At 40.2% G+C, this 24,096-nt stretch overlaps 1 protein-coding gene across 1 annotated transcript in view; it reads left to right on the top strand.

The window, feature by feature from the left end:
* Positions 1-4,264: 4,264 nt before the first annotated feature.
* The window catches only part of SV2C (synaptic vesicle glycoprotein 2C), a gene marked incomplete at both ends in the record, with an annotated part of 87,650 nt that continues 67,818 nt past the window's right edge, over positions 4,265-24,096 (top strand). The window contains one exon of the mRNA XM_082783713.1: positions 4,265-4,848. Coding sequence (XP_082639839.1) covers positions 4,265-4,848 — 584 coding nt within the window. The remainder of the gene's footprint in view (positions 4,849-24,096) is intronic.

Genomic DNA, 24,096 nt, shown 5'->3' with positions numbered 1-24,096 from the left:
AGCAACAGAGATGGATGGAACTGACAGATAGTGTTAGCTCAGAAGTGAGGGCAGTCTGGGAGCTCAGATGCGTCCATCTCAGAGGCTATGCGCCCCTGCAGAGGGACACACAAGGCTAAGTCTTTTCAAAATGTTTTTCACAGTGGAACTGAGACTGTGACCTTGTATTTTCTCCTGAAATGTAAAGAACTGTTCCGGGGCCAATCCCAGAACTCAGCTGGTACACTAGCTTTCTGCTATTTCCTCTCCATTCTCTACTGAAATGCAGGGTGATTGTTTTCACTTAGTTCTGACACCTGAAAATGACAAAAATTATGGCTTGTGTATGCACTAATTAAGAAAATGAGTTTTCAAGAGAGGTATGAGAAGGAAGATAACTCTTGGCTCGAATGGGAAATACAATTTTCTTTAACTGCAGAAGTCTGAGAAGTGCAAAATTATGTTTAAACATGCTTGGTTAAAATAAAAAGTTTGAAAATAGCGAAATACCACTTTTCCCTAGGTTTGAATAGTCATTTCAAGTACTATGGTACAATGTGCAACTTCATCAGCTGTCACTGAAGAAACTTGGTGAACTGAACTGATTGTTTTAAGGAGTTAAATGGCTTGGTATTACAATGAAAGAGCAGATAAAATATATACCTTTGCTTTCAATAATGAAGAAAATAGTTCTATGTGAAAAGTGAGAACAAAAACAGCTTAATGAGTGAGGGTGGAACATAGATGAATCCTAAATCCACACTCTTACCTTAGATGGAAATGTTGAGCAGAGGGGATTAGAAGCCTGAGTATACTTAGTGACAGCCAGCTGAATTACACATAGTTATATCATTTCTTAAAAGGATGATGATGCTCATAAAAACTGTTTTCCACATTCTGTCACTGTTCAGGATATTCTCTGAAACATGTTTAGAACATTGAAATAATGTAGGGAGGAGTACTCAGAGCAAGTATAAAATGAAGAGTGAGCCACCTCCTAAACTGGTCCCAGCTTTTGATATTGGATGTAGCACAATAAGTACCAACTGGTAACCATACCACTTAATCAATATAATAGAATGAAAATAGGATGAAAAAAAAAAAATAGAGCAACCAAATAATTTGTTTTGTTTGTGTACGTATCTTTGAATGTTTTGAAAAAAAAATATTTGCTAGTATTACTTGAAACCACTGTTTTCCTAGGAAACATTATCATTATTATTAGAATTAAAGGAATTGAATTGTAATGTTGTCTTCAGTTAAACCATGCTGGCTTTTTAGGTAAGATAGTTCATACTAACAAGAGTGTCTAGGCTCTCAGATATGCTTTAGCTGTTTTATGCTATCAGATAGTTGTTAATCCTCACTCTTTCAGACTTTCCAGATGCTTATTTGTAATCAATCAGTCTGACATAATTAAAAGGGTGGGGAGCTATCATGCATGATCTATAAATAATTTCTCTATATGCTTCTCACCCTTAGGACAGGGATTTCAGTTCACTGAGAAAGTGAAGTTCTTAAAAAGAATAGTGTTCCAACGAGATATGCTGCTTGGAAAGTTGGAACGATAAAATAGAAATTTTGCTTTTTACACTCAGTATGTCTTTTCTGTCTGGCTAGGTAAAAATTTGATTTAGTCTATGTATAGATTTTTTTAGCTGGCAGAGTTAGGCTGTTAATGAGTTTGAACAGGTATAAATTCTTATTGACATACCTGCTCAATTGTAAACTACAAAATAAGCTCAATTACTTTTGAAGATTTGTGTTTTCAGAGTGTAGTCTGCTGAACTCATGAGGTCGGTGTACTGTAGAAGCGCAATCACTGTTTTGCCAGTTTTGGCATTTGCACTTTACTTTTATTGTAAACTTAAACTGTTTTACCTCCATAGACAGACTCTACAGTAAAATTGAATTTGACAATATCAATATCAATATCAGCTGAAAATCTTTAAAAGAAGGCTGTAACTACTGAAAAAAATAAAAATCTAAGAATCAGAGTCGTTCAGAGTTTTCATTAAATATACTACGCCTGCACAACCTAAAATAATCTAAAATGACCAAAAATAATCTAAAATGACCAAAACAATCTAGTAACACTTTGTAATCATTCACACTCAGAAGAATACCTATTAGGAACTCATTAAATTCTTGGTGGTATCTGTGGGAGGCTACAGTAGACTCAGTGAATGTTTTTATGCATTGAATGTTCAATAACAGCTAGTAGATACTGCAGTCCACACATAGGATGAGATGTCTAATTCAATACTGTCAGTGACATCTGAGGAGCACCTTGAAAACTGAAAAGCTGCAATTAGAGAAATTGCCTTAGCATAGACAATTCAGTGAGATGACCTACTTAGAAAGATCATCGTGTACCTAAAAGCAGGCTACAGTTTTCAGTTGTGAATATTACATAGCGTTTTTTTTTCTTTAAGGCTGCATTTCTTTCCCAGTAAATGTTCCAGTTTGCTTTGAAAAATTGAATAGTACCACCACACCTGATTTCTTTGACAAACATTCAGGCTGTTTGAAATTAATCTAGAGGAAGAAACTGAAAATAAAAACATTATCTAATATAGATGAATTTCTACAGTCATTGTTAAACAAACAAGCAATCAAAAAAACTAGGGAAATATCTTCTGGCTTCTTAAAATATGTTACCTGCATGTTTGTGTGATGTTTCAGTTTGGTTTTCTTCTAACAAAAGGACACCACACTCGTAGTTTATGTGATGCAGTATGTAATTCTGATCCCTCAAAACAATATTAGTCTGAAAACTGATGTCTGAAATATACTTCTGGGGACAGTGTTTTCAACTGAATGAAAGCTTCTCCAGGCTCCCATGGAGCTCACAGGACAGATCCACAATACCTCAGGAGGTACAGGATTTTCTTCAGAAATCTGCAGCCATTTATTCTTACTCCTGTTTTACATCCCACTGCCTGTTTAGTATTACAACTGCAGCTTTTTCTGAGGTTATGTTGGAAAATGGATCATTAAAATTATCATAGTTAAAAATAACCCCTTCGCCAAGCTGGAAGCAGACAAAGTTTTTCTGGAACCACTGATACAGAAATTTGTGCCTGCTTTTTCCCAGAGGTGAGGCTTCTGCAGCCCTGTTGCAGTGCCCAGATTCATCCTCCCCTTCCCTCAAACATATGAATAATGGTGCAGTTCTGTAATCAATTTCAGCTGTTCTAACTATGGACCTTTGCCAAAGAAGGAGTCTGTATTTCTTTCGTACCTCTGCTTGCACACTGCCACCATTTCTTTCTACTACCCTTAGCAATTGTGCAGTCCCCTAGTGATTGTACAGGTGTGTGATGAGCCAAATTGCCTTGCTGATATGCCTGAGGTCTGAGCAGAAAAAAGGAAATGGTTATGTCTTCAGTCAAGTAAGGAGCTTCTGTAGCTGCAGGATCACAAATGCTGACACAGAGGAAGAGATGGAAAGCTACAGCGGGGGAGCAGGAAGGGTGGCCAGGATGAAACATCCTGGTGCTTTCACACGGGTAGATTGGCATGAGCTCATGCTGGACTAACACTGTTGGGTGTATTAGCTGAGGATATACATGTATATCCTCCAAACTGCCTCTCACTATGGACACGGGAGAGTGGGATGTATCAGCCATGATTTAGGGACTGGAAATTGCCAAAGTGTGAAAAAGCCAACACTTAAATGTACCTATCTCCTTGTATCTCCCTTACTGTAGTGTGAGGTTATACCAATAACATTGTTAAGTATTGCTCAGTGTAATGTATTAGCCATGTTCAATCAACTTTGGGGTGCTGGGTGTATTACTGAGACTTAATAGCAACTCACTGAGAGAAAAGCTGATATTTTTAGCCTTTTATTATATAGCAGTGAGCTCAAATGAAGAAGAACAGTGGAGACAGAGTCAATGTGAAATATGGCTCATGAAATTGCTTGTTTTCATTCAGGACAAAACCCAGTATCCACTGAAAAACTAAAATGTAATAAATCTTATTCTGAAAACATGTAGGTATGTTAGATTTTTCTTTAGAGTATCTTCCTTGTAACATGGTATATTTGTATGTTTTTGTACTATGTTTTTGTATGTTTTTGTACTGAACTATGGTGTCCAGTGTGAAGAAGAAAATGAAAAGAGGCAAAATATAAACTTTTTTTCTTTTTTGTCTCATATTTTTCAGGTAGTATATTACAGCTTCACAGTTTCTGCTGATGTCCAGCTCACAATAGATTTTCCAAACAGTGTTTGACAGGTGCTTCTCCAGTAGAACAGCAGTCTTTCTTTGAGACAAGATGGAGGAATCATACAAAGACAGGACTTCTTTAGTGAAAGGGGCAAAAGATATTGCTAAAGAGGTGAAGAGGCAAGCAGTGAAAAAAATGAATAAAGCTGTTGACAAAGCTCAGGACGGCTACACACAGAGGTCATACAACCGATTCCAGGATGAGGAAGATGATGATGATGATTATGTTCAAGGAGGAAATTATGGTGTAGAAGCTAATGATGATGAAGGGTCAAGTGAAGCAACCGAAGGGCATGATGAAGATGATGAAATTTATGAAGGGGAATATCAAGGAATCCCCAGTATGGGGCAGGGCAAGGATGGCATGGTGGCCTTAGGGCAGTCTATGCATGATGAATATAAGGATCGTCGTGAACTGGAAACAGAGAGGAAAGCTGATGAAGAAGAGCTAGCACAGCAGTATGAACTGATAATACAAGAATGTGGCCATGGTCGATTTCAGTGGGCACTCTTCTTTGTTTTGGGAATGGCCCTAATGGCTGATGGGGTCGAAGTTTTTGTGGTTGGATTTGTGTTACCCAGTGCTGAAACAGATATGTGTATACCCAATTCTGGATCAGGATGGCTTGGTGAGTGAAACCTTTGCTCTGTGTTTGTGCTATCAAAACTGTCACTTGCAGTATGCCTAAATATGAATTATATTAATGTTAATGCTTATATACAGATATTTTGTATTGAATATAAATCAGTATATCACATTAATAGCTAATACAGATAATAAGAAGCTTATAATTTTATTTTTTAAACAGTCATTTTCTTCTTCAGTCAGTACATATAAATAAATCAATGAGGCAGAAGACTGCACAATAAAATTTAAGAGCAGAAGGGTGTGGTGTTTTTTTTCTTGTTTACAAGAGTAGTTATCCAGATGTATTATATTAAAAACAAAACAAAACTGAAAACACAAACTGTGAATTACTAGAGTTCTTCAAGATTTGTGCAGGTGTAATAGAGAATAGATTACACACAACTGTATGGGAGCATTCCCAATGGTGAGGTGGTATACAATATAGGGAATACAGGAAATCCAGGGAAAATGCTGTCTAGATTTTTTTCTCCCTTTTGTCTCGTTTTTTTCCTTTTCTCCCAATGACTGTCCTCTAGCCCTCCAAAAAGTATAAGGTTTATTTTGAATCATGGAGACAGAAGCCAGAGGGACGAATGGCTGAAGCTGCGCATAGGTTATGCATTTTGTGTCTGGCTGGTTGGTGGGGAAGGGCTGCATCTCACCCTGTTGCCTCTTCCCCTCGGGAGGCATAATGAAGAAACAAGCTGATCCAGCCTTGTGGACCTTGGTGAGAGCAACAGCAATGCAAGCCAGTCTCTACTTGTGCTTCCTGAGTATGCCTCAGTACAGCAGATAAAGCTAAGTTTTCATAGGGCAGAACACTGAAGAGACAAAGTAGAAGTGGTTACCCTAGGAAAATGGAAGGTAATACTGTAGGGGTTATGACATGGCAGCAAATAAAATATATGTATCATACAAGGGATTTGGATCTGAAAAGGCCCAGGCTATTGCAGAACAGATGATCTTCATCTAAAATTTTTAAGAACCTTTGTCTTATAGCAGGTATACTGTTCATTTCTGGTAGTTTTACAGTTCATGGTTCTTTCACAACACTGTCATTTTAACTTAAGCTTCACTTTTCTCCTCTTGGCTCACAATCAATTGTAAGGACCCTAAGATGTCAACTGTGAAAAAAAGCAGATTCGGAACTTTAAATAACACAAACTGGCAGAAACATTCCTGGTAGGCAATTAAGCCCATGTCAGATTGGACTCCTGACATATTTGCAATTTGGCTCTATCGGTTTAAATAAAGTTGATTGTATTAGAATCATAGAATAGTTTGGGTTGGAAAGGACCTTAAAGATCATCTAAATCCATCTAATAACCCCTCTGCTGTGGGCAGGTACACCTCCCACTAGACCAGGTTGCTCAAATCCTCATCTGCTAAAGTCATTATAAATTATCCCTGGAGCCTTCTCTTCTCCAGGTTGAATAACTCCAACTCCTTCAGTCTGTCTTCCTAGGAGTTGTGCTCTACCCGCTTGACCATTTTCATGGCCCTCCTCTAGACTCATTCTAATACGCTCATGTCCTTCTTGTGCTGTGGGTCCCAGAGCTGGGTGCAGGACTCCAGGTGGGGTCTTATGAGAGCAGAGGGTGAGAATCACCTCCCTCACCCTGCTGGCCATACTTCTTTTGATTCAGCCCAGGATACCGTCGGCTTTCTAGGCTGCAAGTGCACATCGCTGGCTCATGGTGAGCTTCTCACCCACCAGTACCCCCATGTCCTTCTCCTCAGGGCAGCTCTCAATCCATTTGATTGAGATGCTTGATTGACATTCTCCATCCAGCCGGTGCTTGGAATTACCCTAGCCCAGATGCAGGAGCTTGCACTTGGCCATGTTGAACCTCATGAGGTTTGCAGTGGCCAACCTCTCAGGCCTATCCATATCCCTCTGGATGGTATCCCTTCCCTCCAGCATGTTGACACAGCTTGATATCATTGGCAAACTTGCTGAGGGTGCACTCGGTTTCACTGTTCACGTCAACAACAAAGATGTTAAACAGTGCTGGTCCCAAAACAAACCCTTGAGGAACACCACTCATTACTGATTTCCACCTGGACATTGAATCATTGACCACAACTCTTTGAGTTTGACCATCCAGCAAATTTCTTACCCACTGATTGGTTCATCTTTCTTATCTATGTCTTTGCAACTTAGAGACAAGGATATCATGGGGGACAGTATCAAATGCTTTGCACAAGTCCAGGTAGATGATGTCAGTTGCTCTCCCCATATCCACCAATGCTGTAGCCCCATCGTAGAAGGCCACCAGATTTGTTAGGCATGATATGCTCTTAGTGAAGCCATGCTGGCTGTCGCCAATCACCTCCTTGTTTTCCATGTGCCTTAGCACACTTTCCAAGAGGATCTGCTCCATGATTTTGCTGGGCACAGAGGTGAGACTGACAGGCCTGTAGTTCTCCGGTCTTCCTTCTTTCCCTTTTTAAAAATGGGGGTAATGTTTATCCTCTTCCAGTCAGTGGGAAAGACTCCCCTTTCCAGTCAGTGGAAAAAATTACTCTTCATTTATATTTCTGAAACCCCCTCCATGTCAGAAGGTCATGAGTGGAAATAGGTGCTGAGTTCTCACCTGTCTGGATGCTTCAAGAAATTCCTTGCCGTTTGATAATTTCTTGTTAGAAACAAACTGTTCCAGTTATCTGTACAATGCAGTGATTGAAATTCCACTAAAAGAAATTAAATTATCTAAGTTGTTATGGCTAAAGAGGCTGCATGCAAATAATTTGTTTGGTACCGCTTGTTTACACAAACTCATAAACATTACATTTGTCTTGCTTGGACCTGTGGGTTTTCAGATCTACTTTTTACAGAAAGAAGGTGCATAAGCTTGTCTATTTACATATATATATATATATATATATATATATTTTTTTTTTTTTTTTGAGCTCTATAAACAATTCAAAGAGTAGAGAGAAAGAAGAGAAATGAAAACAAACCAAAAAAGTTATTACAGATAAATGTTACTGTGTCGGTGCAGATTATAACACAGACTACAGAACATGGTGGGAGAAACATTTTCTAAAAATTGCATTTTATTTAAACAGTTTCTGTAAGAATGGTGGGATGTCTGTGATTGAGAACGGTGAGTATTGTCCCATGAGTAGCAGGCACCTATGTGGGTTTTCCGATGTTTGTTAAGATGTGACTTAAGGGTAGAGAATTCCTCAGTCACTAAACTTCTTATGATGTTGTCTTGAAACATATTGGAATGAATTCACCAGTGCTTAAATGAAATTCAGTACAGAAGCTGTTAAATCCCTCATGTTATATATATGTATATATATATAACTTGCTGACGAAATTAAGGAAACAACTCTGGAAGCCTTAGGTATGCAAGCAATGTCTCCTCATAACTGAAATATGGAAACTGTGATAGTTATCCCCATTTCTTATTTTTATAATAGCAGAACACTAGCCTCCGTGTTAGGATATTAACAAAGATATAATTCTACATTAAAAGATTAAAATACAAAACTAGGAAAAAACAGGGCTAATCAGTCTTTTCTTTCCAATAGTGTATTGAAAGCATGAAAACATGGTGGTTTTATCAACACTTTGTCCTGGTTTCAGTTAGCACAGAATTAATTTTCTTCCTAGTAGCTGGTGGAATGCTGTGTTTTGGCTTAGAATGAGAAGAGTGCTGATAACACCCCGATGCTTTAATTGTTGCAGAGCAGTGCTTATACTAAGCCAAGGACATCTCAGCCTTTGCTCTGTCCTGCCAACGGGCAGGCTGGGGGGTGCAGTAAGAGCTGGGAGGGGACAGACCCAGGACAGGTGACCCAAACTAGCCAAAGGGGTATTCCATACCATCTGACGTCATGCTAAACAATATATAGGGGTGGCTAGCCGGGGGGAGGGGGCCGGACTGCTCGGGGTTAGGCTGGGCATCGGTCAGCGGGTGGTGAGCAATTGCATTGTGCATCACTTGTTTGTACATACTATTATTACTTTCGTATTATCACCATTGTATCATCATTATTATTATTGTTATTATTATTTTTGTTATTTTTTTTCCTGTCTTATTAAACTGTCTTTATCTCAACTCACGGGCTTCACTTTCCATTTCTCTCCCCCGTCCCAGAGAGGGAGGGGGGAGGGTGAGCGAACGGCTGCGTGGTGTTTAGCTGCCGGTCGGGTTAAACCACGACAGTCTTTTTGGCGCCCAACGTGGGGCCCGAAAGGTTGAGATAACGGCAGATCTGATCAGAGTGTGTTAAACTAAAATTGGTGGAAGGATTAGACCTGCTTAATAGTCACTTGTCATGATGCTGATTGCTTTAATCACAACTCTGCTGCGCCTGTTTTCCAAATTGAGTATTATAGTACATTATTTTCCGTATTTGCTCTCTGTAGTGTTGTTTCTCCTCTCCGGGCCCTGGTTTCAGACCATTATGGTACTAAGTGTTATAGCAATGGCTTATGAGACGATAAGATATCTGGTCATGACTCTAACTTGGTATTTATACTCAGTAACATCGTGGACTCTGTACTTTGGAAACAGCATCTTGGGAACTATTAGCAATTATACCTATTGTTTTTCTCCATTAGAGAGTCAATCTGTGGAGGGGAAAGGGGAGGATATTTTTCCTTACTTGCTTACTCTCCCTTTCTCCTTCACCACCCCTGTATCCTCCTGGGTCACTCTGCCTTCCTCCTTCACCACCCTCTTATCCCCTGAGCTTGTCACAATAGCTCTCCAAGATATTGAATATTTCTGGAATACTCAGAATACCATAGTCTTGTTGTTCTGCCTCATAAATGCACTTCAGATTCTGCTTAAAGTTAAACAACTACTTATGAAGCTCATCCGGAGATCTGCCCGGAGGCAGTATAGTTGTGGGTGGCAGGGAGTATGGGTGGATATGGGCAGGCATCTAGAGCAGTTGGCACCCCCAGTGTGTTGGAAATTCACCCCTGAACAATGGCAAAATCCTCAAAAACTGGCAGAATGCTTGAAAAAAAGGTGTAATGATTCTGGCAGTTCCAAAGTAACACAAATCATTGTAACGTGCTGGGGCCTGGCTCATGCCTATCGAGCTGCCATTGATACTGCTGTCAACTTAGTGACAGACCCTGCGGCCACTCCAAACCCTGTGACAGATCCAACGGCCACTGTGACCCCTACGGTGGATTCTGCAGCCGCTCCAGTCCCAGCTCCTGCAGCCGCTCCAGTCCCAGCTCCTGCAGCCGCTCCAGCTCCAGCTCCTGAAGCCGCTCCAGCTCCAGCTCCTACTGCTGCTCCAGTCCCAGCTCCTGCAACTGCTCCAGCTCCAGCTCCAGCTCCTGTAGCCGCTACAGCTCCGGTTCCTGCAACTGCTCCAGCTCCTGTAGCCGCTCCAGCTCCTGTGGCCGTGTCAGAGAAACGAGCTGTAGCAGTGCAAGTTGACCCTGCAGAGGGCATTCCAACCCCTGTGGCAGACCCTGTAACAAAGTCAGAGAAACGAGCAGTAGCAGTGCAAGCTGCCCCTGTAGAGAAGGTGAAAATATGGTATAGAAATTCAAGTCGTTTAGAACGCAGAGAGTCTTCTGCCAATCCAGGTAAGGCTTCTGCCAAAACTAAGTATAGAGATGACGAAGATGATGACGACGCTGGGCCGTCAAGGATTCAGGAGGAGGAAGATGAGGATGCCGAAAGAGCAACAGTAACTACCCGAAGCCTAAACGAGCGCGAGCTACGAGATGTGCGAAAAGATTTTGGTCGCTGTATAGGTGAGCAGCTTGTCACCTGGCTGCTCCGGTGCTGGGACTCTGGAGCCAATTGTGTGGAATTAGACGGCAGGGAAGCCAAGCGGCTGGGATCCCTTGCTCGAGACGCCGGCATTGACAAAGCAATTGCAGATGGAGCACGACCCACCAGCCTCTGGAGGCGTCTCCTCTCAGCTGTGAGGGAAAGGTATCCCTTCAAGGAAGATATTTTATGTCTACCAGGCAAGTGGACCACTATGGAGAAGGGAATCCAGTACCTGAGGGAATTAGCCGTACGGGAAGTGATTTATGAGGATCCAGACCTCAAACAAACATCCACAGATCCAGATGAAGTCAAGTGTACACGACCCATGTGGCGGAAGTTTGTACGGAGTGCACCATCATCATATGCCAGCTCATTGGCAATAATGGCCTGGAAAGAGGATGAGGAACCCACAGTGGGTGAAGCGGCTAAACAACTCCGGCAGTACGAAGAAAGTCTCTCCTCTTCCTTACAGGCCTGCGTCTCAGCTGTGGAGAAACTTTCTGAAAAGGTTCACCAACTTGAAGAGAATCTATTGTCCTCCCCACCTGAACCAACCAGTGCCCACCGACCAAAGGAGAACACTTGGGAGAAACTTTCTGAAAAGGTTCACCAACTTGAAGAGAGATTATTCTCCTTCGCACCTGTACAAAGCAGTGTCTCAGCTGTCAGGGGTAGGCGTTCACCCACACAAGGAAGACGATATGGTGGGTACTCACCCCGTGCCACCCTGTGGTTTTACTTACGAGACCATGGAGAGGACATGAGAAAGTGGGATGGAAAATCTACCGCGACCCTAGAGGCACGGGTACGTGAGTTGCAAAAGAAAACAATCAGGAAAAAGGGATTCTCCGAAAAGTTTGCTGCTCCAACTTCCAGCAGACAGTCCTTCAAACACAGAAACGAGGAAGATTCTGACCAGGATTAGGGGGGCCCTGCCTCCAGCCAGGGGGAGGAAAGGGACAATCGAGTTTATTGGACTGTGTGGATTCGATGGCCTGGCACATCACGCGCACAGAAGTATAAGGCTTTAGTAGACACCGGTGCACAATGTACTATAATGCCATCGAGCTATAAAGGACCAGAGCCCATCTATATTTGTGGAGTGACAGGGGGATCTCAGCAGTTGACTGTATTGGAGGCTGAAGTGAGTCTGACTGGGAATGAGTGGGAAAAGCACCGCATTGTGACTGGTCCGGATGCTCCATGTATCCTTGGCATAGACTATCTTAGAAGAGGATACTGCAAGGACCCAAAAGGGTTCCGGTGGGCTTTTGGTATTGCTGCCTTAGAGACAGAGGGCATTAAACAATTATCTACCTTGCCTGGTCTCTCAGAGGACCCCTCTGTTGTGGGGTTGCTGAGGGTCGAAGAACAGCAAGTGCCAATTGCTACCACAACTGTGCACCGGCGGCAATATCGCACCAACCGAGACTCCCTGATTCCCATCCATAAGCTAATTCGTCAATTGGAGAGCCAAGGAGTGATCAGCAAGACTCATTCACCTTTCAATAGTCCCATATGGCCAGTGCGAAAGTCTAATGGCGAGTGGAGACTAACAGTGGACTATCGCGGCCTGAACGAAGTCACGCCACCACTGAGTGCTGCAGTGCCGGACATTCTGGAACTTCAGTATGAACTTGAATCGAAGGCAGCCAAGTGGTACGCCACAATTGATATCGCTAATGCATTTTTCTCCATCCCTCTAGCAGCAGAGTGCAGGCCACAATTTGCCTTCATTTGGAGGGGAGTCCAATATACTTGGAATAGGCTGCCCCAGGGGTGGAAACACAGCCCTACCATTTGCCATGGGCTGATCCAGTCTGCACTAGAGCAGGGGGAAGCTCCTGAACACCTGCAGTACATCGATGACATTATTGTGTGGGGTGACACAGCAGAGGAAGTTTTCGAGAAAGGGAAGAAAATAGTCCAAATCCTTCTGAAAGCCGGTTTTGCCATAAAACAAAATAAAGTCAAAGGACCTGCACGGGAGATCCAGTTTTTAGGAATAAAATGGCAAGATGGACGTCGTCAAATCCCAATGGATGTGATCAACAAAATAACAGCTATGTCTCCACCAACTAACAAAAAAGAAACACAGACTTTCCTAGGTGTTGTGGGGTTTTGGAGAATGCACATCCCAAATTACAGTCTGATTGTAAACCCACTCTACCAAGTAACTCGTAAGAAGAATGAGTTTGAATGGGGCCCTGAACAACGACAAGCCTTTGAACAAATCAAGCAGGAAATAGTCCATGCAGTAGCCCTTGGGCCAGTTCGAACAGGACCAGATGTAAAGAATGTGCTCTACACTGCAGCCGGGGAGAACGGCCCCACCTGGAGCCTCTGGCAGAAAGAACCTGGGGAAACTCGAGGTCGGCCTCTGGGGTTTTGGAGTCGGGGATACAGAGGATCTGAGGCCCGCTATACTCCAACTGAAAAGGAGATATTGGCAGCATATGAAGGAGTTCGATCTGCTTCGGAGGTGGTCGGTACTGAAGCGCAGCTCCTCCTAGCACCCCGATTACCGGTACTAGGCTGGATGTTCAAGGGAAGGGTCCCCTCTACGCATCATGCAACTGATGCTACATGGAGCAAGTGGGTTGCACTGATTACTCAGCGGGCTCGAATAGGAAACCCCAGTCGCCCAGGAATATTGGAAGTGATCATGGACTGGCCAGAAGGCAAATACTTTGGGATATCATCAGAGGAGGAGGTGGGTCGTGCTGAAGAAGCCCCACTGTACAACCAGTTGCCAGAGAATGAAAAGAAATATGCCCTGTTCACTGATGGGTCCTGTCGTATTGTGGGGAAGCATCGGAGATGGAAGGCTGCTGTATGGAGTCCTACGCGACGAGTTGCAGAAGCTGCTGAGGGAGAAGGTGAATCGAGTCAGTTTGCAGAAGTGAAAGCCATTCAGCTGGCTTTAGACATTGCTGAACGAGAAAAATGGCCAGTTCTCTATCTCTACACCGATTCATGGATGGTAGCAAATGCCCTGTGGGGATGGTTACAGCAATGGAAGCAAAACAACTGGCAGCGTAGGGGCAAACCTATCTGGGCTGCTGCATTGTGGCAAGATATTGCTGCTCGGGTAGAGAACCTGGCTGTGAAAGTACGTCACGTAGATGCTCATGTGCCCAAGAATCGGGCTACTGAAGAACATCAAAACAACCAGCAGGTGGATCAGGCTGCTAAGATTGAAGTAGCTCAGGTGGACCTGGATTGGCAGCATAAAGGTGAATTATTTATAGCCCGATGGGCCCATGACACCTCAGGCCATCAAGGTAGAGATGCAACATACAGATGGGCTCGTGATCGAGGGGTGGACTTGACCATGGACGCTATAGCACAGGTTATTCATGACTGTGAAACATGTGCTGCAATCAAGCAAGCCAAACGGTCAAAGCCTCTTTGGTATGGAGGACGATGGCTGAAATATAAATATGGAGAAGCCTGGCAGATTGATTACATCACACTCCCTCAAACTCGCAATGGCAAGCGCCACGTACTTACAATGGTGGAAGCAACCACCGGATGGCTGGAAACATATCCTGTGCCTCATGCTACCGCCCGGAACACCATCCTGGGCCTTGAAAAGCAAGTCCTATGGCGACATGGCACCCCAGAAAGAATAGAATCAGACAATGGGACTCACTTCCGAAACAACCTTATAGACACTTGGGCCAAAGAACATGGTATTGAATGGGTGTATCACATCCCCTATCATGCACCAGCCTCCGGGAAAGTTGAACGATACAATGGCCTGTTAAAGACTACCTTGAAAGCAATGGGCGCTGGGACGTTCAAAAACTGGGATACGCATTTGGCAAAGGCCACCTGGTTAGTCAATACTAGGGGATCTACCAACCGAGCTGGACCTGCCCAATCAAACCTGTTACGTACTGTAGATGGGGATAAAGTTCCTGTAGTGCATGTAAAAAATATGCTGGGTAAAACAGTCTGGGCTACTCCTGCCTCAGGAAAAGGCAAACCTATTCGTGGAATTGTTTTCGCTCAGGGACCTGGATATACTTGGTGGGTGATGCAAAAGAACGGAGAGGTCCGGTGTGTACCTCAAGGAGATTTAATACTGGGTGAGAATAGCCCATGAACTGAATTGCACCATGTTAAATAGTATATTATACTGTATGTTATCACTACCATGATTACTATAGGTGACTAATTAGAATGTATGGAAAAGAGTGTAACCTGAGCATGACATAAATGGTATGGAATAAGGGGTGGATAGATGTCCTGGTTTCAGTTAGCACAGAATTAATTTTCTTCCTAGTAGCTGGTGGAATGCTGTGTTTTGGCTTAGAATGAGAAGAGTGCTGATAACACCCCGATGCTTTAATTGTTGCAGAGCAGTGCTTATACTAAGCCAAGGACATCTCAGCCTTTGCTCTGTCCTGCCAACGGGCAGGCTGGGGGGTGCAGTAAGAGCTGGGAGGGGACAGACCCAGGACAGGTGACCCAAACTAGCCAAAGGGGTATTCCATACCATCTGACGTCATGCTAAACAATATATAGGGGTGGCTAGCCGGGGGGAGGGGGCCGGACTGCTCGGGGTTAGGCTGGGCATCGGTCAGCGGGTGGTGAGCAATTGCATTGTGCATCACTTGTTTGTACATACTATTATTACTTTCGTATTATCACCATTGTATCATCATTATTATTATTGTTATTATTATTTTTGTTATTTTTTTTCCTGTCTTATTAAACTGTCTTTATCTCAACTCACGGGCTTCACTTTCCATTTCTCTCCCCCGTCCCAGAGAGGGAGGGGGGAGGGTGAGCGAACGGCTGCGTGGTGTTTAGCTGCCGGTCGGGTTAAACCACGACAACTTTCACAAAAATTATATTATTTGCCCATTGCTGATAGAAACTATAATTTGCAATCCTTCTGTACGGTGATGACTATAATACTTATAACTAATATAGATATGTAGCCCTTGCAGATAGCATAACCATAATTCCAGTGATACAAAATATTCATCAGGATGGTGAATGTTTATTGAAAGCATTTTAATATGATCATAACTAGGTCCACACAGTCATGCATTTCAATTACTTTGCTGTTGTGATTTCACATCATAATTACATCCTGACTGGGGTCTTCTAGACAGGCATATTTTTTTTCATGATTATAATTCCATAATCTAGAGGGCTTTAATGTTGTTAAAATACAAAAACCATGAGACCAGTGCTAGGAGTTATAAGGTGGAATTGGTACACATATGTAATATTTATTTTTAAGGTATTTTTCTAGACTATTAAGAAACAACCTAAAAGCACCCTAATTTGTCATTGATAAAGGACTCACTGGCTCAAATTGTAAAAAATTATTTCCCATACCTCATGCCACAATGGCTTTACAGGAAACATGAGCTGATTAAAAGCATGTGGCAATATCCATAAAACCACCTTGTTGCATTTTTTTTTTGTTTGTTTGTTTTAACTTGCAACATGGCAAATTTCCAAATTCCCTCCATATCGATCGTTGTATGAGCTTGAGATTTCGATTTGTTGATCATTGTCAGCACTTCACAGCCTGTAAGGTTACACGACGGAAGTTCTGACCAGAATCATGATTCATTTTCTTGATGTCTTTGGTTTAAATAATAACTGCCTATAACATTTTATTTATTTATTTATTTATTTTTGTGGTTGTTCTTTAAATAGATGTTTCCTTAAAAAAAAGAATGTGGACTTGCTTAAACTCTTGCAAGATTATAGTGACTTGTCATTAAGTGTGAGAATATGTTTCCAGATATGTATCTTTGTGTCTTGTATATATCTTTGAGTATGTATCTTTGGCCCAGAACTGAATACAGTATTCCAGGTATGGCCTCACGAGCACTGAGTAGACACTGCTGACTCACGCTCAAATTAATGTCCACCAGGACTCACAGTCTCTTTTCTGCAAAGCTGCTTTCCAGCTGGGTGTACGGGATAGTACAGTAACAAAAACAGAAATAATCTTTATTTGTAAAATGTGTTTTTAGTCGGTTAACCATACAGACATGGTTTCCGCTATCCAAAAAACTCAAGTATCATGTTAAATCACTGGGCTGATATTTTAGGTATTTTGAATATGAATAGCAATAGACAACTTACTTTAGGATTCAAAGGATTTCCTGACAGTCTACATGTTTAGTGTCATTTATTGCCTAGATGTATTTTTTTCTCAGATATTGCCATAATGTAATAATTATATTATGAATAATATTTGCAGGAAGAAGGGCGTCGGAGGTTTTAACTCATTGTACTGAAGTAGTTTTCAGTTTAGGACAACAGGCATGTACCTAACACTTCTGCATTGATTACCAGTTTGCATATTAGGCAGCTTGAAGAAATGTTTTATACCTCCTGTATATCTACTAAAACCTACTCAGCATAATCTAACACTGTTTCAGACAGTTATTCCTCTTACATGGGAGGAAGTGCCCCCAGAGCACTCAGTAGTTGGTATGAAGTGCTTATAAGCTTTGTTAAACAATACTAAATTATTATTGAAAATTGTTTCCTCATAGTTTAAAAGAGTATTGGTCTTGCTAAATCTTTGCTACTTAGTAATACACTCTAATTTCATTGTCTGATTTTTGTTTTTGTTTGTTTGTTTGTTTGTTTGTTTCACTTCTCTTTTGGAACAACTTATATATACATATATGTATATATATTCACCAACAAATACATTCTGTAGAATTTATTAATGGCAAATACAAGTCCTACACCTCAGACAGAATGACCCAGTGACTGGTACTGACATGCTAGGTACCTCTAAAGAAAAGGGGCTTTTCCTAGCAGAAAACAAATGGGCCATGAATCAGCAGTGCCTTGCAGTGATGAAGGCTAACTGCCTTCTGGACTGCATTGGCAAGACTGTAGAAGAGGTGATAGAGGGAAATGGTTTTCCCTTCCCAACACTGACGAGACTTCACATGGGTACTGTGTCCAGCTGTGGGACAGCTTCTACCACCTGGTAGAAGAGATAAACACATTTAAAGCAAGTAGAGTAATGCACCACTAAGGTGTTTAGAGGGCTTGAGTACATTGCATAAAAGAAGCAGCTAAGGTAACTGGTCTTGCCTAGCTCAGAGAAGAGAGGTCTAAGAGGCAAACTGACTGGAGTATTCAGTTATGTAATGGAGGGAGGGCATAGAGAAGGTGGAGTCAAACTTTTCGTAGAGAAACACAGATCACAAGTTGCAACCAGGAAACTTCTGATCATATATAATAAAGAAAGTTCATGTGTGGTCAACCCCTGGGAGTAATTGCCCAGGGAAGCTGCAGGATCTACTAGAGATTTTCAAAGAGTTGACTGTAAATGGCCCTGAGCAACGTAATCTAGATCTGGAGGTAGTCCTGATTTTGGCAGAAGTGTGGACTAGAGACCTTCAAAGGTCCCTTTCAACCTAATTTTTTTCTGATTCTAAAAAACATAACTGCCTGTAAATGCATCATTACTTACAACACTTTTATCTGTCTATAATAAAAGAGACATTGCAGTTGTTACATTTGACTAAAAAAATTAAAGGGAAGGTGGTTCTGAATTCACGGGTTGTGCACAGACTTACTAGTTTATACGAAAAGTAGAGCCTAAGTTCATTTGGACAAGACCATATATCTTGAGAAAATTATTTTCTTCCTGAGCCTGTATGGGCTTTCTCTGGTTTTGGCAGAAATCTGAAGTGTACAACTGTGAATCATAAATAAAGGCCTGCAGGAGCCGGGTCTGAAAGGACCATTTTCTAAATATTCATGCATCTACATGCCAGGCGGATTTCTCCAAAGTGTCTAGGCATCTCACTAAATCCATTGACACCCTGTAAATATCCTTAGAAGAATAAATACATGTATATGTATAGATCTGGAATGGTATAGTTATTCTCAGACTGTAGTTATTCTCAGACTGTAGTTACTCTTTAAAAGGTTTGGGTAGCTTTTCTTCATGTAACTTGTTGCTGAATGAGCAAACCTGTTTTACAGATGTTTCTCTTGCTGTGGAGATTAGACTAAAATGCACTTAAACAGAAATTTACATCGAGTATTCTTTGATCTTCAGTGATTGTGGTATTCTTTTGTCTTCCCAATCTGTAGTAGCAGCTATATGCACCCTGTGTTGGTCAGATACCTGGTGACATTGTGATTTGTAATTTAGTATGGAAGCTAAAAATATTGACTTTGCTAGATGACAGTTAAGTAAGCGTTTTATCACAAGAATTTTCTTTTTTGCCAATTATAAATAAATAATTTTTAAAGCTTGAAAAAAAAAAAAAAAAGTGCATGAAAATTGAATGTATTGATCTTAGTGATCTGATATTACTCCTGTCTGTTAATTCATTAAAACTGTTTTTACCAGCCTCGTTTATTCTAGGTTATGTTACATGTGTTACTTAACTGAAATTCTGTCTTCAGGGCCAAGTCCAGAATTCAATGATCAAACATTATGGAAGTGTAATACTGATTACCTGATTTTGTGTTTTCCATTTCTTAAAATTCAGACATACAGTTTTTCTGGCTGAATATGAGAGGACAAATCTTTACTGTGAGGGTGCCAGATCACTGAAGGAGGTTGCCCAGAAAGATTGTGGAGTCTCCTTCCCTGGAGATGTTCAAATCCCAGTTGGATGCCATCCTGCACAATGTGCTCTAGATGATCCTGCTCAGCAGAGAGGTTGGACCAGATGATCTCCAGAGGTCCCTTCTAACCTTGGCAATTGAGGTTGCCAGAGGTCCTTTCTGTGATTCCTGGCCATCCAGTGATTCTGTAATAATGATATATTTCAGAAAACGTCTTCTTCAAGTATTACGGTTTTCTCTTGTCTACTCAGTTCTATTCCAGTGCCAGTTTTGACAACATTATTTCTCCATGTGAAAGACAGGAAGGCTCATTGGATGTTTATTTATTAAAGAGCCTGGATTTTCCTTACATAGCAGTTAGTAAAATTCATTCCTGCTGCTTATTGTTAAATATTGTTATAGGTTAGTATATACAGGTGAGAGTTATTTTGTGTTCCTGCACAGAACACAGTAGGAGAAGGTAAGCGAGCATTTTCTGGTTATGTATCAGTATGTAGCAGGCTATTATTGATATAATACCAGATGATATAACAGACTGCTAGTGATGTAAAGGAAAACCAGGCTCTGCTACTCTATATTTTACTGTTGTGTGCAGCTACTAGATGTGCTCCTATTTAGTTGAAACTTACAGGGGAATTTGTTTAGTTTTATTATGGAGAACGTGTTAAAAATATTGTTATAATTTAAAAAATAATAATTTTTAGGCTTCAGGAATAAAGGAAGAAATTCAGTTCTATTATTATTGTTATTATTATTATTATTATTACTACTTACTGTGGACTCTTTGCTGTGGTATAAATTTTATTGAAGGTCACACTGGTGTCAAAATCTTAGGTATTTATAAGTAGTTCCAAAAATTGCTGCACGCGCAAGAAATGCATCTAGGTTAAGAATAGTTATTGTAACCATTGTAACCTTTGAGCATGAGAAATCTCACTGAAATAACAGCGAGAGTCCATTGCACTTACAGTTAATAGTAGTAATAAATCTTTACAGCAATATAAATATTTGAAAATAGACCTGCAGTCATTGAAATGTGCACTAAATATTCCAGAGGAAGGCAAAAACTGGCTTGTAGGATTAATGCCTTATTTCTTCAGAAGAAGATGTGAGAAATACAAATGCCATCATGCATGTTGTTGACCTCTGGTACAGGTCAGTTCCCTTACAATGTCATTATTGAAGTACTCCTATTGCCACACTTATTCTGCTTGCTTTCTAAACACAATTGTTTGAGGGTGGAAAATTAAGAGACCCATTCTTATCTGTTATAACCAGCTATACTATTTGGACTACTGTAGATGGTGTTTCTCTATGTTTTGCTTTTCTGAGGGGAAGGCAGGCACAGTGGAAAGTATGCTGTGTGATTTTTGTCTGTTAGGTACTAGGCTAAATACGTATTACATGGAATATCACGGGCTGGTCACAAGAGAGGCGAGGGAACACAGGTTTGAAACATTAATGAAATGCAGCATATTCAGTTCTTAGAGTGGTTGCAGGCTCCTGCTATACACCAGCAATTTAAGTGGGTCACAGCTGCCCTCCTTTTCTGAGTGTAATGATCTCATCCCCAGACCACCCTGTTGAAGACCATACTAACAGGGAGAACAGCACCATGTCAGCCATTTTTAAAGCTGCATGCAGATTTACTGAGGACTACAAACTGCTGGATAACATCAATTTACATGTGCACTCTTAGCTTTTAAGAGGTTCTCCATTTAGGAGGGGGTTAAATGCAGTATTTTATTGGCTCAATAATCAGTTTCAGTTATGCAGATTCAACTTGAGCAACAAATCCAATAAAAGCCAACTTAAAATGACTGCATTGCAGAGCTGTTGTGCAATGTATTTCAGTACAGCCAAATGCTGTTTCAACTGACTTGTCTTTTAAGAGCTCTATAAGTAAAATAATACTTTTTTTTTTTTTTTTAATTTAAATTATGAAAATAACAGTCTGCAATTCAGATATTTTATGTACTTGTGAAGATTGTATGACTAGCAATTAAAATATTTCTGTATTTAACTGATCTGTTATAAACATGCTTCAGCAACATGTGCAAATATGCCTATTTTCACATATAAATAAAGCTAAATAATTATGTGCTTTCAGTTATCTTGAAACTTTTGTCTGAACAATCGATTGTGTCTAAAATAGTTGTAAATTACTGGACTGCTTTTTTGGGGCGCTGCAGGTTATTTTCTGGCACTGCCTGTCCAATCACAGATCTGTGACGTTACCATTCATGTCACACACAGATTTATAATCATACAAAAATTTCCAAAAGAAGGACATTTTCCTCCCAAAGGAAAACCCTGAAGGCTATGGTGATTTTGCACATTTAATTTAACTGTCATCACCACTTTTTCTTCCCTCCCTCAACTGCTCTGGGTGATTATACATCATTTCTTAAATCAATGTGTCAAATACAGTCTTTTAATTAAACTGAACATTTTAAGTATGTTGGTGTTCTTTCTTCAAGGTTCCTGTTTGGTTAAATCTGCAGCATAAGTAAGTTATGACCCACAAGCTTTCATTTATTGAGATGTATAATCATTTATGTATTTGTAGCTCTGAATTTCACATCTCGTATAAAATTTTAAGCTGTGAAGTGAAGAGGACATATTTCTTTTTGCTGAGGAGCTCCTATTTTCACAAAGAAGTTGTTAATGAACTTCATTAAGATATAGAACAAATATAATCTAATGACTTAAAGGTTGGATTTTGTGCTTAGGGACATGGTTTAGTGGGTGATACTGGTGGTTGGACCAGATAGATGATCTTGGAGGTCTTTTCTAACCCTAATGATTCTATGACTCTGTCACAGCTGGCTAAATTTCTTCCAATGCATTTTATCCATGCATTTAATCATTGAAGGATTTTAGAACCTTTCCAAAATTCTTACTGGGCATTTTATGTTATATTATCAGTAGTGAAAACTATTGGAAGCCACTTGTATAATGAGATGTATAAGATTTGAAGTAACTACTTATCCCAGAGCTTTAGCGTGTTTATGTGAATGTCACTGATGAAAAGTACTGGATGCAGTTAACCTTTTCATCTACTGTGGCTGAATTTTACTGCAGACATAATTCTTTCCCTGTGGGTACATCTGTTCTCACTGTCTGCACCTGTTTCCCCTGCTTAAAAGAGTAGTTGGCTTTGTTTTAAATATCTGGAATATCACTACTTTCATAGCCATTTGCAACAATAGAACTCTTCTCCTCTTTCATGCCACTAACCATACAATGCTCATTGAATTGTTCACCAGTTCTTTTAAACTGATGACCCTTTTAACCAACATCCACTGGTCTTTGTTCCAGTTAGTGAGAAATAAATTTAAGAGTTTTAAATGGCACATTACATCGATTAAGTTGGTCTTGCCTTTTTTTTTTTTTTTTTTTTTTTTTTAACAAGAAATATTTTCTTAAGATAAATATGTGATGAAAATTAGTTTATGAGGCTGACAGATGTTTTTATCTATCCATTGTGCTGATGCATCTCCCACAGCATCTGACAACAGACATGGTCTTTATCTCTCAATCAACATTATGTGATTGAAAAAGGAAATTTCCTTGGCTAACAGTCCCACTTCCTTCTTTCCAATTTTGCATGGCATTTGTCAGACCTACTCATTTTAATGGTGCGCAAATATTTTCCTAATCTACTAGAATTCAGTGAAATTCAAGGTTAGTTTTGAAGTTGCCATGAACAAGTATTTTTAAGTAGAGATTATGAACTGATGGATGCAATCAACTTAAACAATTTTCCATTTAAACAGTATAACTCTGCTTACTGGCAATATTGTAAATACATAATTGAAAAGCCTTTTCAGCATCACTGCAGGTATATTGGCATTCCACAGAGGATTATTCTGATCTATTATTAGTCATTCTGACATTGGATTAATTAATCTATTTCATTGACTACATGAGAAGGCAAAAAGTGGTTTAATCATGAGCAAAGGGAATTCCCTTTTTTGCTAATATGTTGGTTGTATTCTAGCTGAAGGAGATTTTGTCCCTTGTCAGATGCTCTGGGAGACGTTTCAGATGCTTGCTAATTTAGTAACAGTGAGTTTAAACTTAATCCAAGTTCCTGATCATTTTAAGATTAATCCAGTGTCTTTTGTTGTTTGTTTGTTTTGTTGGTTTGGATTTTTTTTGTCAAGCCCGTGTAAATCAGATATTTTGAATGAGTGAATGAGGGTTGGTGTTTTTTGGTTTGGTTTGGTTTGGTTTGGTTTTTGGTTGGTTTGTTTTATTTATTTTTTGTTTGTTTTGGGTTTGTTTCTGTTTTTGTTTTTCAGCTTCTTTTTTTTAACTCCAATCTTTTCACTTCATTGGAAAAAAAAGGTGCTAACAGTTGCTGCATAAGTGAAGAGAAATAAAAAAGATATTTACTCCCATTTACAAGGAAAATATTTTGCATAGGGCTGGAATATAGTTGCAATAAGAAGCTTTAATGGCTGATTAGACACTGAAGAAATAACTGACAATTAGCATTAATGCTGTACAGATACTTTCACTAGGAGCGTAGTCTTACTGATCAGTTGTTAGTATCACGTATATTGATTTGTTGTGTTGAATTGATCGGTTATTAATATGGATATATATACTTTGGGCTTTTTGTTTTTAGTTCACCACTAATTATTAATTAGTGGTATTCATGGACTCCTCTCTGTTTTGAGTCAGAAGCAGGATTAGGCAAATAAGAAATTAACATTCAGGCAATAAGACTTGTAGCCGAAATGAAGTTTTGATACAAAATAAGATAATGTAGTTGATTGTGAGGGCAATTTAAACTTTTAGTGTAATTTTTTTTTTTCTATGAAATTTAATTAATCAGATTGGCAGATTGTGCAGCGAATGCAATGCACCATTCAGTCATAAGAAGCATTTACAATC

This window comes from Aythya marila, assembly GCF_965140915.1.
Source record: "Aythya marila genome assembly, chromosome: Z".
NCBI lineage: Eukaryota > Metazoa > Chordata > Aves > Anseriformes > Anatidae > Aythya > Aythya marila.
Note: the sequence above shows the minus strand (reverse complement) of the source record. Positions and strands in the feature narration are given on the sequence as shown.